Source organism: Aptenodytes patagonicus, chromosome 7 (assembly GCF_965638725.1).
Source record: "Aptenodytes patagonicus chromosome 7, bAptPat1.pri.cur, whole genome shotgun sequence".
Taxonomy (NCBI): Eukaryota; Metazoa; Chordata; class Aves; order Sphenisciformes; family Spheniscidae; genus Aptenodytes; species Aptenodytes patagonicus.
In genome coordinates, this window is record NC_134955.1 from 44,953,802 (window position 1) to 44,970,422 (window position 16,621).

General features: G+C 43.0%; 1 protein-coding gene across 1 annotated transcript in view; it reads left to right on the forward strand.

The window, feature by feature from the left end:
- Positions 1-14,860, forward strand: part of PAX9 (paired box 9) — a 31,065-nt gene extending 16,205 nt beyond the window's left edge. The window contains exons 9-10 of the mRNA XM_076343520.1: positions 4,894-5,046; positions 14,606-14,860. Of these exons, the coding sequence (XP_076199635.1) occupies positions 4,894-5,046; positions 14,606-14,860 (408 nt within the window). The remainder of the gene's footprint in view (positions 1-4,893; positions 5,047-14,605) is intronic.
- The last annotated feature ends 1,761 nt before the right edge of the window (positions 14,861-16,621 follow it).

A 16,621-nucleotide genomic window follows, 5' to 3' on the forward strand; every position in this document is an offset into this window, starting at 1 on the left:
TTGGAGCCGGTGCCGGCCTTCCCTCGGTTTTGGTTTGCAAACGAGTCCGCCAAGACGGGCGACGTCGGGAAAGAGCCCGGCTCCCTCCTCCGCTCCTCTCTCCGCTCCCTCCCTCGGCACCGCCGCCGCAGCCCCCCGGCAGCCCCCAGCCCGCCTTTCTCCTCTGCCCGGGGGCTCCCCGCGCTGCCCCCGCCGCCGCGGCACAGCCCGCCCGGCAGACGCTCGAGAATCGCCGCGCACCGGCCCCCGCCGGCTGCCCGCCCGCCGACCGGACCCCGCCGCGCCGCCCACCGGTGCTCCGCCGCCGGCCCCGAGCCCCCGCCTCGGGCCGGGCCGGGCCGTGCAGCCCCGGGCAGCGTGAGCGGGCGCGTCCCGCCGCCGCCCTTAAAGTCGCGTTTTACCCTGTCCGCAGCGTGCTCTGTAGGCAGGGGAATAATTTGAAAATGAGGTGTAATTGCTTCCTACATTAAGCATTTTTAAACGCTTAAGTAGACGGCGAATTTCCTACGTTTTAATTACAACACAATATAACTGTTACTTAATAAATCTCTGTCTCAATCTTTGTACTTGCTAATCAAATCCCATGCCAGGAGAAAAGCTGTAAAAGGCTCAACTGTTACTCGTTGGGAAAGCACGGGTTTTGAAAACTTTTTTTTCCGTGCGATGGCAACATTGCAAACCGCACCAGAGGTTTCTCAGATGCGTTGACTTCCCGGCCATGCGTTCGTTGCGCTCGTAACGAAGTCGAGGAAAAACCGCGATCTCTGTTTAGCGTGTTCCCGTTCAAAGACGGAGGTTTTGGACATAGTTTTCGAGTGCTGTGTCTGGTTTTGGATTCCGTGTCGAGGAGACTTTTGTAGCTTGTATTTGGTGCCGAGAGTAGCTGAATCAGACCCTTTCAAATTCAAGATGTGGAGCGCAAACTGCGGGAATGCTCGGAAAGAGGTGAATGAGGCAGAGTGGGAAATACTGTAGGCCCCAAAAGTGAACAACCGCTTTATTACATATATTGCCTTACAAACAATATGCTGCCCTCAGTGCTGTCCTATTTGTTTTGTATTACGTTTTTCTATTATCCCATTATTATTCTGTTCGTTTCATATTACGAATAATGCACAGTGTAGTACAGCCATGACTGTACGGTTAAAGATAGAATTGTTAGAGTTAATATTCATCCTTCCACAATTTTCTTTAAAAACGAAACAAAGTGTTAGCAGTCTTACTAAAACCGATGGAAATAGCTCGTCATTATTCTGTTAAGAACAGCTGTACCGTGGCTGTGCTGCCTTAGGTTCCAGGCTGGGCCTTCTGCACACGATCCTGAAAGATTCACAGGATCCGGTTCATAGGCTATAAACCATTGCCTCTGTTGGCATCTCATTTACCTCAGCAAACGTCTTGAGGAACAATGTTATGTACATCGGGTTATTTTCAATGCTGGTGTTGGAAACTATTTTTTATCTGTTTTCACTCTTTCAATATTTATGCTTTCATCTTCATAATACATCACTGTTCTACTGTCAATACCAGTCTTACTTTAAAGTTTTGTTCAACCTGAAAGATCACCTGATAAATGTAATTTAAACTTACTTGCTATTTAAAAATGGAGCAAATTGCTATTAATAAAATGGAATTAATTTACCAAAATACATTGTCCAGAGAGTTTAAAAGGGCAGAAAAGCTAAAAAGTATTTATCCAAAAGGTCATTTTCAGAACCCTGCTCACTAAAAGAAGACACAGAGGAGATTCCCCCCCCCCCCCCCCCCCCAATAACACGGGTAAATAGAATTTGGCTTTGACCAGTCTATTCAGGTAGTGTTCAGACTTGCTTACCAGAGGATTCATTCACATGTACATTAATTGCTTTGTCTGTCACAAGTTTACTACCTTGCTAATTTAGAATGTATTCAGAGAAAATTCATGTCAAATAAGGATGTGAAAATGTGATTTTCTGCAGTTTTTGCAACGTTCTTTTTGCCAAAAGATTTGTTCCAACCTGGGGTGACGGTTTGTGACAGTAAAGCCTCACCAAAAGGCTCTGATGTTCTTAGATCTTTACATAGTCTCTTGCAATGTGTACTGCTTTGGGTGTAAATAGATGAGCAGGGGACAGGAGAGAACATTGGTTCATTTGTAGGGATCTAGCAAAGGGGTGTCTGGGATTGTGGAAAATGGGGAAGCCACAGTCATAATTTATGTGCCAGAAGGACTACGGTGAAATAGGCTCCGTCTTTGGGCTTCAGCGTAAATGCTGTTCTCCTCATCTCCTTTGGGCAAAGCTCATTACAAAAGCTGGGTCTTAAGAAGGCAGACAGCAGATTTTCCCCAGAGAAGTGACTGTTCTGTAATATTCCAGTTTTACGTCTGTATTACCAAAGTCAGCGGCGCCTACAAGAGGAATAGAGCAGCAGGGAATCAAGCGTGTGTGTTTTACTTAGGCTTTCCAATTACACAACAGGAACAGAGGGAATGTGCTCTGAAGCACAGTAACAAAGGATTTTGTGTGAGCAATAGGGAATTCTGCTGTTTCCAACAAATATCAGCTATACATTTTAAGCATCAGTAACATTCAAGGTTCACCTGTCCACAGCTTGCAAGTAGCTCCATAGCTACTAGGCGAGTGAAGGACTTGTTCCCCTAGCCTTAGTCATGGATGATAATATTACTTCTCCAGAAATCCCCTGGAAACTCCCTCTGCGTGGAAAGACTAGAAAAATTAAGCCCAAAGAACAAGGTTTTCTGTACTTTTAACATACATTTATTTGATCCCTCCTTTTAAATGATATACATTTGTTTGAACACACGGGATCCTGTAGGCTTTTTTCAGGGGAAACTTAGTGACCTCCCAGACTTGTCAGCTGGCAGCCAAGGCTGATCTCTTTGATGGGTTCGAATGGCTGCATTTCACCCGTTGCCCCACACATCAGTGGGAATTCGGCTTGGGAAAGGACTCTGCAAAAGAGGCAAGAAGACGTCACATTTTTGCCTCAGCAATATGCAGTCACACTCGTTTAACACGAAACTGAACTTGTGGATGTACAACATTTTTCACTTTAAGTATTATGAATTTCCTGGTGTCTCTGGGGCCTTTGTTTGCGATGTTGTTGGGTATTTGGGTTTGGGGAGTTGAAAGCTCTGCCTGGCAGACTGATTCTGTACCAAACGTTCCCCAGGAAATCACAGAGATGCCTTGTCAAGTTTCTATTCATTTTTAATTACCTGATGTCCCAAGTTGTCGTTTATACGTAAGCAATTGCATTATCTTTTCCTGGTGCATCATATTCACAAATTTGTCATACAGCTTTGCAAACAGAGAGACTGTGAATCAGAGAAACTGAAAAGGAAAACACATTTTCCTGAAAGCTTGACAGTTTTGGGTCGTACACATTTCATACAGAGCTCAGTTATATTGCAGTATTTATACGGAGAGGCACATTTACTGTGATGTTGGGGGGAAGGCCTCTACAGATAATTATATTATTAATACAAAGGATGAATATTCTGAGTATTTTATGCATTACGCAGCTTATACTGACAGCTGCATAAGGAAAAAAATAAAGCTGAAATCACTGAAATACAAACCCATTTGTACCCTGCATTTGAAATGAAAACATGTAATAAATATGTATCATATTTAAAATGCAGTTTTCAGACATTTGATGCTTGTGACTTTCTGGACTAACGTCATGGATATGCAAACCGAAAAAATTGTGGTCTGTATTTACACCTGTATGAAAATGCAGAAGATCTGACATATGTCTGTACAATTTGTTGAGAGGCAAATAGCTTTGGAAATAGTTTTTTTCAGAATTATTTGCTGTGTGCATTGCAGGAAGCAGATGTGCACATTGCCAAAGGGAGCTGATACTCATTAACGGGAAAAAGCTTGTAACTGGAGGGGTCTAAGAGCAAGTGCTTATTGCAAGCTCGCTCCTGGAAAGGGTGTGCTGTTTGGAGGCCTGATCCCAAACCTACCGGAGTTGCTGAAAACTCCTAATTCAGAGGGGCTTGTGAACATGGTTTGAGTGAAGTCTTCCTCTGACATATTGGGCAGACCTCAAAGTAGCAGCCGCTTCACCTCTGTCTCAGCTGAACTTCATCAGCTGTCAGTGGCTTGAGTTTTCGGCTTTGCTGGGATAGCACTCCCTGTCCTTTGGCTGCATTCTGATTAGGGGTCATGAGCTCCTTCTGCTGTAAGCACATAAAGGGCAAGTGATTGCAAATAATTGTGGGTGCAATTCTGGACAATTATTTGCACAGAAAATGTAGGCAATGTAAATATTTAGTTCCTGGTCTTTGATTGTAGATGAACAATGAACTGTATATGCGGTGTCCAAAGCATCTGTAATTGTTTTTATCTGCAGTGCTGAGAACCCACAACATACGGTAACTTCTTTGGGAATAAGATGAAAATGTTACCTTAAATGTTATGGCCAATTACATGACCCTCCTATACGGATTATTTTTTGAAAAAATTAATTAGGAGATTACTTACTTAGCATTTTATATTCTAACTCAGGATTCAGTCAGTTGGATTCCTGCTATGAGTGTGCAAAATCCATCAATGATAAAGGTCTGGACCTCCCGCTCCTCACTCATACCCTGGGGGGGAGGGTGTGGGTGGGAAGGTGTTGAGGAGAGGTGCTTATTTGCTTTCTTGCTGTAGTACCTAGCAGAATTGTTAGCAGAGTTTCTGTCTAGTGCAGGGGTTCAGACCTTGTCTTGGAGACTGTGTGGTTCTGTGTCACTCTCATTAGGATCTCCAGACCAGTGCCTGTTATTAAAATACTGTCACTAAGATGGCTTGCTCGAGGTCTAGGCATCCATGTCATTGCATGTGGTGGGTGAGTGGCATGAGCTGATCCCACTACATGCACCCGATTCCTTCCCAGGTGATCTGGATGGCACCCCATTCGAACCCCATTTGTGAGACCTGCCTCTTACTGGCCACCTGCTTCCACGGCCAAAACACAGTGCCCTGCCCACCAACCCACATGGCTTCAGGGCACTCCACCCGGATGAAACTAAAAAAGAAAGTCAGAGAGGTGAGTGAATGGTATAATGACACTCAAACTGCACTCTGAGCACCCTCTGCTCAAAGGGCCCCAACCCACCAGGAGCTCCACCGTGACAAACAGGACCAAGGACTGAAAAGCGAGAGTGGTGGGAGATACCTATCACAGCCAAGGAGCAGAGTGCCAGGAGCAGGGGGATTCGATAGGACTTGATCTGTTCAGTCTTCTGGTGCTTGCTCTACCACCACTTGGTAGAGTGGGAAGTAGAGTGGGAAGTAGATAAAGACTGTATGGTGTGTTTGAATTTGTCTGTTGTGGCAATTTATCAGCTCTTAGGAATTGCCTACGTATCTAGTCATAATGACCATAGGCATTCAATAATCGATGGGCTGTGATTTCACCCTCGTTAGCTTAGCAGCTTCCCAGTAATTGCCTCTGCAGCATCAGAGATTTGTTAGACAAAGGGGACCGCTGTTTTGGCTCTCCCTGAAGAGGACAAAGTGGGGACCTTACCAGTTTGACCCCATATTTGCCTAGCTTCTAGCCCTCAAAAATCCCTTTGATGTCTCTGTGTCTGTATGTCTCCTTCTTCCAACCTCAGTTTCATTTAAATAACACCATATTGAAATTACAATACATTGATAAATATATTAAGAAGGCATTTTTCATAGAAACTTTTGCTAATACATTACAGTTTTAATCATCAGTGTAGAAAGAACAAATGTTTATTCCTTTCAGTGTATTTGCTTGTTTAATGTCCATGTGTGCCCTGCCTGGCTCCAGATTTTGCCAAAATACCAAGGGGGAATTATTGTGCAAATCTGTTCTAAAACTATGGGAATCTGTTGTTAGTTCCTAGTCAAGGGAGTTTGCTTATACGGCATGATTTTTTTTCTGAGCTTTTCTTTTGTCCTCGTAAGCACAGTACATGTGTCTAAGGGAGACTCAAGTTGTGTCTTTGTCATCAAAATCAAGCTTTGTGCTCACAGCAAAAAGAATTTGTTTTCACTCCACTTTGAGGTAGTCTGGTTGTGAGGTTTGTTAAATAATTGAATATATCCCAAGATCCAGCACCTTCACTGGAAAGGCAGTGACTTCCATTTATATCATACTTCCTAAACTGGAGTATGAATGGAAAGCAACCATTCCATGAACATACAGACCTTGCACAATAATCTACGTTTGGGAGACATTTCACATGGACATATTAGGGTGTGCTTGGTGTGCCGTATGTGGTAGATCTCACTTCACTGTGAAAATCGTCTAAACCCATCCTTCTGAAGAAACTTTGGAAACCCTTGCTTTCCCCTTTTCCCTCAGAGTGCATTTAGGTTTTACAACAACCTCCGTCTGCCTTGTCGCCATCGTGCCTTTTTCTCCTACCTCTCTTTTCCTCTGTTGTTTTTGTAGTGGATTCCTCAGTCTCTGAGAAAGAGGTTTTTTTTTCCTTTTGTTTCTGCCATAGTTTGTTTTGGAAAAGACATAAAATGCCCCCGGCTCCTTTAGGAAAGGATCGGTGATGGTGTGTAAATTCGAGTTACTATTACTATTTCCAAAAGTGGGTTTTTATTTCCCTGAAGAGGCCGAGATCTAAAATTTGATAAGAAAATATAATTAAGAGTGATCTTGATGCATGTCGCAACTATAGTTAAAGCACTCGATATTATCTGATTTCTGTGTTATTCAGTGCAGCTGGGGATGCCTGTAAGTAAAGGAAACAACTTTAAGTTAATAAAAAAGCACATTAAACACGGGGAATGGGATCTGCTCATTATTAAGGGAATGAGCATTATTTTAGAAGGAAGTAGTGTGATTTTCTCATGCAGTACATTGTAATGCATTGAATTTAGTAACCGGAGAAATAACTGTAAAGAAAATGGCATCTTTGTAAGAGACACTGTATAGGACTATAACTAATTACGTTTGGAATCTTAAAGCACTCAAGCATGCAAATAACTCCGTTTTAATTGTGACTTCAACTAGAATACCAGCATTGCTTCGTACAGCTTACGGTGAAAGAGAAATACTGTAATTCCCCATTCTTGAAAGGTCTCTTTCCATTTTTCAAAGCTCAGCCTTCTGGGAATCAACCCAGCTCAGCTGGGCAATAGACTGACTGTAAACCCCTTGCCCATGTGTTACTTTAAAAGCTCCTCAATTCCAATGTATTACCGCTGTTCAGTCTGTTGAAAAGAAAGGCAGATATTTCAGAGTAATATCCTACCTACAAAATGTTTCCCCTTCTGCTCAAGATTTTTTGGATGTCAAAATTATTTAATGACAATGCCCTCACTTTTCAGAGTCTGTTTTATTCTCTTCTTGCAGTGAAATTAATAGAAAATCAAAGGGGGAATATGGTCAGTAAAATAAGTTCATTCATCTAAGAATATGGATATATAGTCTAATAAGAAAAGATTTTTGCAGGAATTTTTTCCAGCATTATAAAAAGACAGCAAACTCTGAATTGCAGGGTCAACTCTGACTAGGTTATTCACATACAGCTTAGCAATTTTACTACATTTTTCTTAAAAAGATTTTTAATAAAAAGCGTTATCGTAAACTGGAGAAATTTACTCAGTGCTCACTTTTGTAATCCTTCTTCTTTAGGTAACTCTGACTTACCTGTGTAGGCATGTTAATTTTAGTGGGACACTGATCTGAATGAGTGTTTGTAGGATCGTCACTTTTCCCACTGATGCTGTAGCACTGAATAGCAGCTTCAGAATTTAGCTCTAATTTAGTTAACTGCAATTTCTACCAAAATATTATTTAAGGTTATTCATTTTAAAACCTTAAAAGAAACATAGGTGTATTACTTACATCTTTAGGTAATGCCATTTTCCTAAATGAGATTTCCATTACTGGCCTGCTGCTGATGTTTTACTTGGAAAATTTGTTTACTCTTCCCTTGGGATGCCATATGTTGGTTTGATTTATAAATCATATTTAACCTCCAATTAAAAAGGGAGATTTAGCATGTTTGCTTCCTTTATGTTTGCAGTTTGTGTTTGATTGCTCCTAGTCTTGTTGCCGTAACCTTTTTGACTGATTATGTGCACGTCACTAAGAACATGAGATATCCTCTGGGTTTTTAAGGTAATTTGCTCTTCTGATTGAAGGACTAGATATTCAGCTCTGCTCCCTGCTATGCTTTCCCCTTGCTGTGGAAAAAATGACTTCCAGTAGCTACTTTGTGACTGTGTTTTCAGGACATTCAGAAAAGATTCAGCGTTTCCAGAAATTGTTTTAAGTTTTTCATGTTGAAAAATGAGCAGCGAGAGGGTGTCTGTCTGCGGAGCTACGGTAGCGTCCCTGCAGCTAAAGCTGCAGCCAGCCCTCCACTTTGCTGGGGAGCTGCTGCTCTCAGTTACACGGTTGTGATACCTCTGCAGATTTGTTTCATTTGCTCTCGGGGAAAGGCTCCGTGCTGGAGGATCAAGGCAACGTGCTGAGCTTGCTGATCCAAGGACAGGAAGGATTCGTTCCATCCAAGTCGGTGTTAGAATTGAGAAATACAAATGAAACAGCAACCTTATTCACCAGAGGTGTGTTCCCCAAGTCTTGACACAGGCTGAACTTCTGCTGATTCCAGCAGGGGAGTTTGGGCTGAGTCGCTGTTCAAGCTCATTAGGGCTGGTGAATTAGGTAACTCGGGCTTGAAGCCTATGTTTTTTCTCCAGAAACACTTTTTTCCATAGACATTTAGAATACTTCTACAAAAGACACACTCTTAGTCTATGCAATAAATTATCTATTTAATAAAATATTGTAACAATTACATTACAATGGGCAAGTGAGTCAAATAATTGGAAATAATAACTTTAAAATAAGAAGAATAATTTACATTCTTTTGGACACTTACTTTAGAGTTAGACTATTAGACTGAGGTGGCATCCACCTATGGCATCGAATCTGCTCTCGTTTGTATTTATGTAAACCTGAAATGAGGTCATTTGCATTATTGCTATTAACGATAACGAACATAAATGCAGGTCTGTGATTTTGAATGCTATGACTCTGGGTCGTTTTCTGAAACATTTAGAAGCCACATGGGAATGGATCGCAGGGAGTGTGTCTAATTTTGATGCTCAGAGAACACGTACCTCAGAAGCAAAAGGCAGAGAAGAAAGAGAGGGGGATGAAACAAACCAAAATAATATCAGTTAATTACAAGATAGAATTTGAATCGATACCATAGTGTCTGAAAGTGGAATGTAGCTTGTGTGTTTCTCTGGTATTAACACGGCCAAGGCAGGGAAAAAAAAAAAAGTCAGGTAGTTTGTCTGATGTGGATGAATTGGGAAGTTTGTCCAGAAAGCTTGTGCCCTGTCTCGCTTTACAATGCAGGAGAGAGGAGGCTGAAGCTGTATGACACATTAAACCAGCATAACCTTCGTTACAGAAGTCAAGGGGGGGTTGTGGGTTATCTCTGATTTGGAGAGGAACTGTTTTGACTTTCAGGAGTCCAAACAGCTAATGGAAATTACTTATTCCAAAGACAATCCCACATAAGCTTGGTTCTAGACTTGCTTTTCATCCACCCACCCCCTCTGTGTCCCAAATCCCAAATGGACTGAAAACAACAACAAAAGTCTTTAGTTAGTGTTGTACCTAAAGTGTCTAAAACTAAAAATTCCCTCTGTTAAAACTACTGAACCGACTCCTTCACTGGTGAAAATACATGCAGTCCATTTGTTTCAACAGCATCATTTTATGTGACCTGAAGAGAGACTTTATGTCCACCTTGGCTTTGAATTCAGGCCTGGATATTCCTTTTGCTGGCACTGGTGCATATCAGCATGTTGGCAGAAAGGAACCAGACTCAGCTTGTGATCCTGACCCAACCACTGTTGTTTTGCAGGTATCTTTGTGAGAACATTTTTAACTGAATTTGCAAATCAGTGGGAGGTCGTGTGTTCCAGGTTTTGAACACAGCTTTAAAATTTGGAAATGCTTACTCTGTAAGTTGTTTTAAAACATTGATAGAAGCAGCAATTCAGAGCAAATGTTTCTCTCTGTAGAAGCTGGACAGTAAGCACTTTCAAACAGGAACCCTTATCATTTGCACAGCAGAATTTCTTGTGCAGTTAGAACTACATGTTTGTTTGTTTGCTTTAAAAATTAGATTTCCCTTGAAAAGCAATGGTTTAAATTAAGAAAAAAAATATTTATAAAACTTAAAAACCAGGTTCAAGAAGCTCTGCACTTAAAACAAGTTCTAAGGGTTTTAAAAATCCATAAACACCATGGGGTTCTCGCACTCCTAATTATGAATGTTTAGATTTTGGTGTTCATTTCCTCTGATTGAAATACTGCAGGATGAATTATTCATCCAGGATATACAGGGTCATGGAACTTAATCCCCTCCATTTATTTTAAGTGAATGTCATGTTTGTAAAAAGTGCCAGATTGACAGACAAGATTCAACCCTTCTGATAACCTACACATTGTATCTAAAGCTGTTTAGAAGTTAAACACAAGTTTAACTCTTGTGGTTAAAATTATTGGGTCAAGTCCTTCACTGATGAAAGTCAGAGATGAAAATCAGGGGGGTTTTTTTGAGTACCATAGTTTTAAATCACATAAGGTGAAGTTTTCTCTATCCCCTCAGCTTTAGATTTGGACCAGAGGAGGCCTCTGGCTGCTTTGCGGGTATGGCTCAAACCTTCCCTGAAGCAGAACTGCGCTACACGCCAGGCCAGTCCTTACCCGTCCCAGTGCCGCCTGCTTGGCTGGCTGAAGGCGCCTACTGGCATTCACATCATCATGGTTTTGAGTGGTAAAGCTTTATAGCACTGGAACTAAAATAAGAATGATTCATTAATTCAGTGAGGCAGCAACAACAGCTTTCCAGCATTGGTGGCCTCTGACAGGTCGCAACTGGCGGTCCCAACCCAACTGCCTCCATGTCCTGCCCTCAGTAGTTAGGGCAAGATCTTTCTCACATTTAAAATAGTTAGACACTATAAAAACATCAGTTATCTCAGTTGCAATTTACCTAAAGGGTGGGTGGGGTGGGTGGGTAAAAGGGTTGTTCTGTCTGTTATAAATCAGGACAGGTATTCTTTTAAATTAAGCTTTTACAAAAACTAGCGAACCTTTAGTCAGGTCCCATCTGTAACAGTTATCAGTAACAACCCAAGTAGCACCTCCAATGTAACTCAGTAACAAACTAGGGCTTCTCCATTAGTTATAGTTCAGAGACTTTCATTTTACTTCATGCCATAAGACCATACTAAGGAAGGCCACACAATGATAAATAGAAGTAGAGGAACATATATATGATTGGATTAAATATTCATCAACAGTCCCTGAGTTAATATGAGCTGTTCAGGAGCATGCCCCAAATCATGCAAAGTGATCAGTCTCTGGTTGCTGAGAAACCCCTGGCAGCCTTGTCTGTAGGAGCTGCAGGAGGCCAGGACATGGGCTCGAGCATCGGTGGACCAGCAAAGAGGTGGCTTGTTGGCACGTTGCCTGGCACAGATCTAGCCTGTGCCCACTAGCACATGATCAGCCTCTGCCCCAGCATTGGGTCAGGCAGGGCACAGCCCAGGGACCCTGCCCGACAGGCTGTGTGGACGAGGCCACCCTGTTTCTGGCAGAAGAGAGGACAGCCGTAGGGCTGACTATTGCATGGTGCTGCTCACCCTGAGGGCCAAAGAATTGGCTCTGGTCTGTTTTATTTACATGTACAGACACAGTCATCAGCTCCAGGGACTTTTTTTGCCCGGACATGATGTTTGGACATAGCAGGAAGTAATTTCTTGAAGACCAAAAGTTGCCTTTCTCACAGGTAGCACTACCCATGTACTCTTGGCCTGTGATGATGGGGTGGGGAGAGGTGCTTGGCAAAGTGATTGCATTGAGCAGTATTTTGCCTTGGCATAATGCAGCACTATGCACAACTTTGAAGGATGCATTTACAGTCTTATTCTTCCTCAGACGAGATGTTGTTAGAGCATCTGCCTTTTCTAAAGAGCTCTAAGAGGAAGTGCCAGCGGTTGGAGAGCATCCTACAGCATGGCAGTCTGTACAACATATGGGAAGCATTTTCTCTTCTTCTCTGTGGCAGATGAGGACTCTGGCTTTTCCCAGAGCCACACGTGGTAGAGGGGAGCAGTGACAACACAGGAAGCTGGAGAGACATGTGCCTTCTCTGTGGCCTAGGAGGAATCCTTTCAAAAGCACAGCCAAGGGTTCACGGGACACGACCACTCATAGTGAGGAATCCGACTTAAAATGGGGCTTCCAGGCACATCCTTGAGCCCACTGCTTGGTACCAGCCTGCTTGGGAATGGGCAAGCCTGGAGGAGCAGGGTGGCCTCACAGAGTCCAAAAAAACCTCTTCCGAGCCTCAGGGGCTGGACGTTTGTGCTGCCACAATGGCTATAAGACTCTTCAGGGACTTGCCCCTTTTCTCCTTCCAGCACCCCTTCAGGGTTTCTGTAGTTCTTCTCTATGCAGGATCCCTTTGGCTTGTGGCTCTTGACGTCCCAGTGTTACAAAATGGCTCTAATGCCTCTACTGCCTCTGTGAAAAGCTTTTTGTTGCTGTTTGTTAGGAAAAACAGAGAGGTGTTCTTTTCTTGTTTCACGTTCTTCTGAAAAGCACTTTACAGAGTGGAATAGGCAGGGAGCTTGGAGAACAGCAGCTTTTTAGGGCCTGTCACACTTTTTACTTTCCAGTAAATTCAGTGAAATAATTTTCCATGTGATTTAAGAAATGTACTAATTTACAGTGCAATTATTTGAAGGTTTTTATTAATTAGCATTGTTGCAAACACTGATATTTAGAGCTGAGGCTAAAGTGTAATTCTGAGACACAGTAGGGGATGTGTAATTGGAGTTGAAGGTCAGGTCACGTATTTGGATTTTCAAAAGAATAAGGGAAGTTCAGCTTCAACAAAGTGTTTATGGATTTGGAATGACAATTACGTTGCTGCTGCAGCTGTATGTTCTGTACTAATTAATATACCTATCGGAGGCTTGTGGCTGGGATCCTGTCACTGCCTCCTGCTGTTTTAGATTGCTGTACATGCTTATATTGACTCCGGCAGGATTACTGCTTGGTTTCCCAAGTGGCAATGAGAGAACAGTCCAGCAGAACTGTGACTTACACTGGTAGGAAACTCATGAGCCTGAAACCAGGCCAGTGCCTTATGGTGGTAAATACTGGAAATTTAGGCAGGTGCAATCCAGACAGGAATTGAACAAGTGAAATGTTAACTTCATGTGAAGTTTTTGCAGAAACAAAAGTCTCTTTCATTTCTTAACTCTGCACTATCCAGGTTAGGTCCAGTTCTACCAGGTGATTAAAAATGGCAGATGCTACATGATTTGTTGAATCGATACCTGTTCTTTCATATTCAGATAGGAAACGTTTCTGGGAAAAAAATACCACCCCAAACCCTAAAACATAAACACTACACAAATCGGAACTTAAGCAAGATAAATGGTCTTGGTTTGTACATGTTCTGCTGAAGAAGCATTTACAGGGTGTGAAATAAACCACTGAACACTTTTTATTTAAATAAGGAGTCATTCATTGTGAAATCCTACCGTGGCAGACTGAAGGACTCTCCCTTCTCTATTTAAATAGAAACCTTCTCCCCAGCCTATGGAAGGACCTAGGAAAATAGCTCGCAGGAAAGGACCCAGCCGTGCAATTGTTTTGTGCACAGAAGCCCTATTGAAACCAGGAGAAGCTGTGAGCAAAGAACATTTGCAAGGTTATATCCCGAGTACCTAGAAAACAGATTTTTAACAGACATCATCAATAATAATAGTACTATAGTTCTGACTCATGCTCTGAGCAAACAGTTACCGAAGAGTTTAAGATGTTCCCACCCCCCCGGCTGCTTGTTGCCTCTCCGCTCCAGGGAGCGTTGCATCGGGATCCATGCCCGTGCCTGCCTGCTGCAGCTCAGGGCTGAGCCCACCCTCCTTCAGGGCTGGGGTAGGCGAGGTGCTGGGATGGGTCTGTCTCTCCTGCAGCTGGTATGGCTGTGGTCACTGCACACCCAGCTTAAACCGTCACAGCACGGCCTCACCACAGTGGCCAACACCCCATGCAAAATTTGGGGAAGGTGGGTCAATATTACAGCCCGCCTGCTCCAAGCCATGGGACTCATTGCCAAAAAGATGAAGGTGCTCAGTGAGAGAGATGGGACAAACACGTCACAAATAGCTCCAGCAGTAGCTCTTAAATGTAATGATTAGATGCAACCATGAGCTTAAGGAGTCCCTGAACAACAGCTTGTGGGAAGGCGGGAGGGCGTATGGGGGGGCTTGGCAGTTCCTCCCCTGCTCTCGGTGTGTGTTCCCTAAACATCTGTGGCTGGTCACTGACTGGGACAGGCTGCTGGGAGAGGTGTGCAGGGCTGATGCAGGGTAGCTGGTCTTAAAAGCAAAGCACAAGGGGGTCACTGTGCCCCTGAAATCCAGGGGAGTGGTTATGGGTGTCCCGCGGGCATCACTGGCTCTGGTTCTTGTACAAAGTCTCTGAGGGCAGCATCTGAGGGCAGCTTCTTTTACAGCAGATCCACTGTGTCTTACTCTCTTAGAAACGTTTTTCCCTTTCCTTTCAGGCACCCAACGGCCTCCCAGCTGTCAGCAGTTTTGTGTCAGCGCCAGCCATGCCTCCCTACGCCACACCAGCCCAAGTGTCACCTTACATGACGTACAGTGCCGCCCCATCAGGCTACATGGCCAGCCACGGCTGGCAGCATGCTGGAGGCACCCCGCTGTCCCCTCACAGCTGCGACATCCCCGCCTCGCTGGCGTTCAAGGGCATGCAGACGGCCAGGGAGGGCAGCCACTCGGTCACGGCCTCCGCGCTCTGATGCAGGAGCCGGTCCAGGACCACCACGAGCCCGCTGGCTGGTCATCCCCTGAGCCTGGCTCACGGACTGCTCTCTTCATGCCGGTGATATCTGGCATTTCTCCTTGTGACTTGTCTCCCGTAAGGCTTTTGGGATTGAAAGAGCTGAAGACAACATCAGAAACTGAGAGAAGTGTGGTGTTGCACTCTTTAAGTAAAGACCTTGCGTCCCTCAAAGGGCTTGTGGAGCCTTGTCCCACTCTCTCCTGGTCAAACCACACATATTTATTCTTAATCATCACAGTCTTTCTAAATGTGCAATTGTTATTAAGATTTGTGTAAAAATCAATAAAGAAAAATCACCACAGAAAATTCTGCTATGCCTCAAATCAGCAAAGGCGGCTAAATGGGAGGTGTTTGCCGATTGCCTAGAGAACACCACTTTCATCGGCGAGGTTGTACAATCCACCGCTACTAAGAGATCACTTTTTGGTTCTTTTGTTGGGTTTTGGTAATCAAATATAGAACCAAGGCAATAGGTGGCTCTCAGATTCTTCTGGCATGTCGCCATCGTCAGGCAGTAGTAATACCTTTGTGTTTTTATCCATTTGTAAATATAGGCTTTTGACAGCATTTGTTTTCACCTTCCAGTACATTTATTTCTACTTTTTTTTTTTTTTTTGAAGTTAAAAAGGTGACTTTCTAGCTATTTTCTGTGTCTTTGCGTGGTGGGGTGATAGCCTCGTGATGAGCTTTAGGTAAGTTTTTTTTCATCATGTTTTTGTGCCTACAGTGGAGGCTTCAACATCTCATGAAATACAGTTATCTCTTTAGCAGAAAATTCAAAGGCAGAAATCCAGCCAAGTAACTCTCCCCAGCTATACCCAGACTCCCAGCTTCATTAAACACCACATCCGTGTTAAGTATACAAATAGAAATGGATGGAAAATATCTGAACAAAACTGAAAACTATAGAGGAAAATGCCGTTAGTGTGCAACCTGTGCAGAGACGCTTACAAAGCCGTGTCAGTCAACAAACCCACTGAGAAACAGAATTGTACCATCATTGTCGGCTCACTTGTGTCCAGCATTTTCGGCCCCAAGATTATGTTGTAATTTTTTTAAGACAAAGTTGTCTTTAATTTCTGCTTTAATGAATGTAAAATATGGCTCTTGGTAAAGTTTACATTGGTGTTCTGAAGCATTTTTTTCCCTTATAGGTGTACTGGTGGTGGTGCTACAAACACAGATATTATTTAATATTAACAAATTCCCTTTCTACATTTCTGTATCCAGTGGCAAGTACTCTGTGCCAGTTATTTTGCTTTAAACTTTAATCCCAAGAGAGCTAACGTTCTGATCTTTGAAAATTTACCTGTTTTCCTCGGGCAATAATAAAGTTCTGACTATTATTCCAGAATGCTTTCCACATGCTGTAGGTATGTTCAGAATATGAACATGGAAAAAAAAAATTAAGCCTGGTGTGACATTTCATATCCTTCATAGAATATTAATATATTGTGTATTTTTATAAATGTTGTGCAATAACTTAAATGACACTAGAGATAGGTAAAACAGAGGAGAAAACTTCATTCTTCAAATTTTGCTCTATCTGCATACCATATTAAACATTCATTCAGTGGGAAGGTAAAATACGGTCCCCTCTTAAAAGACAGTCCTCTCTTTGTGGATTTCCAGCTTTCATCACGGAGACAGCTGTGGGTAAATTTTCATAATAATCTATAACCAATACATATGTTATGTACAGTATATCCACTGAAAT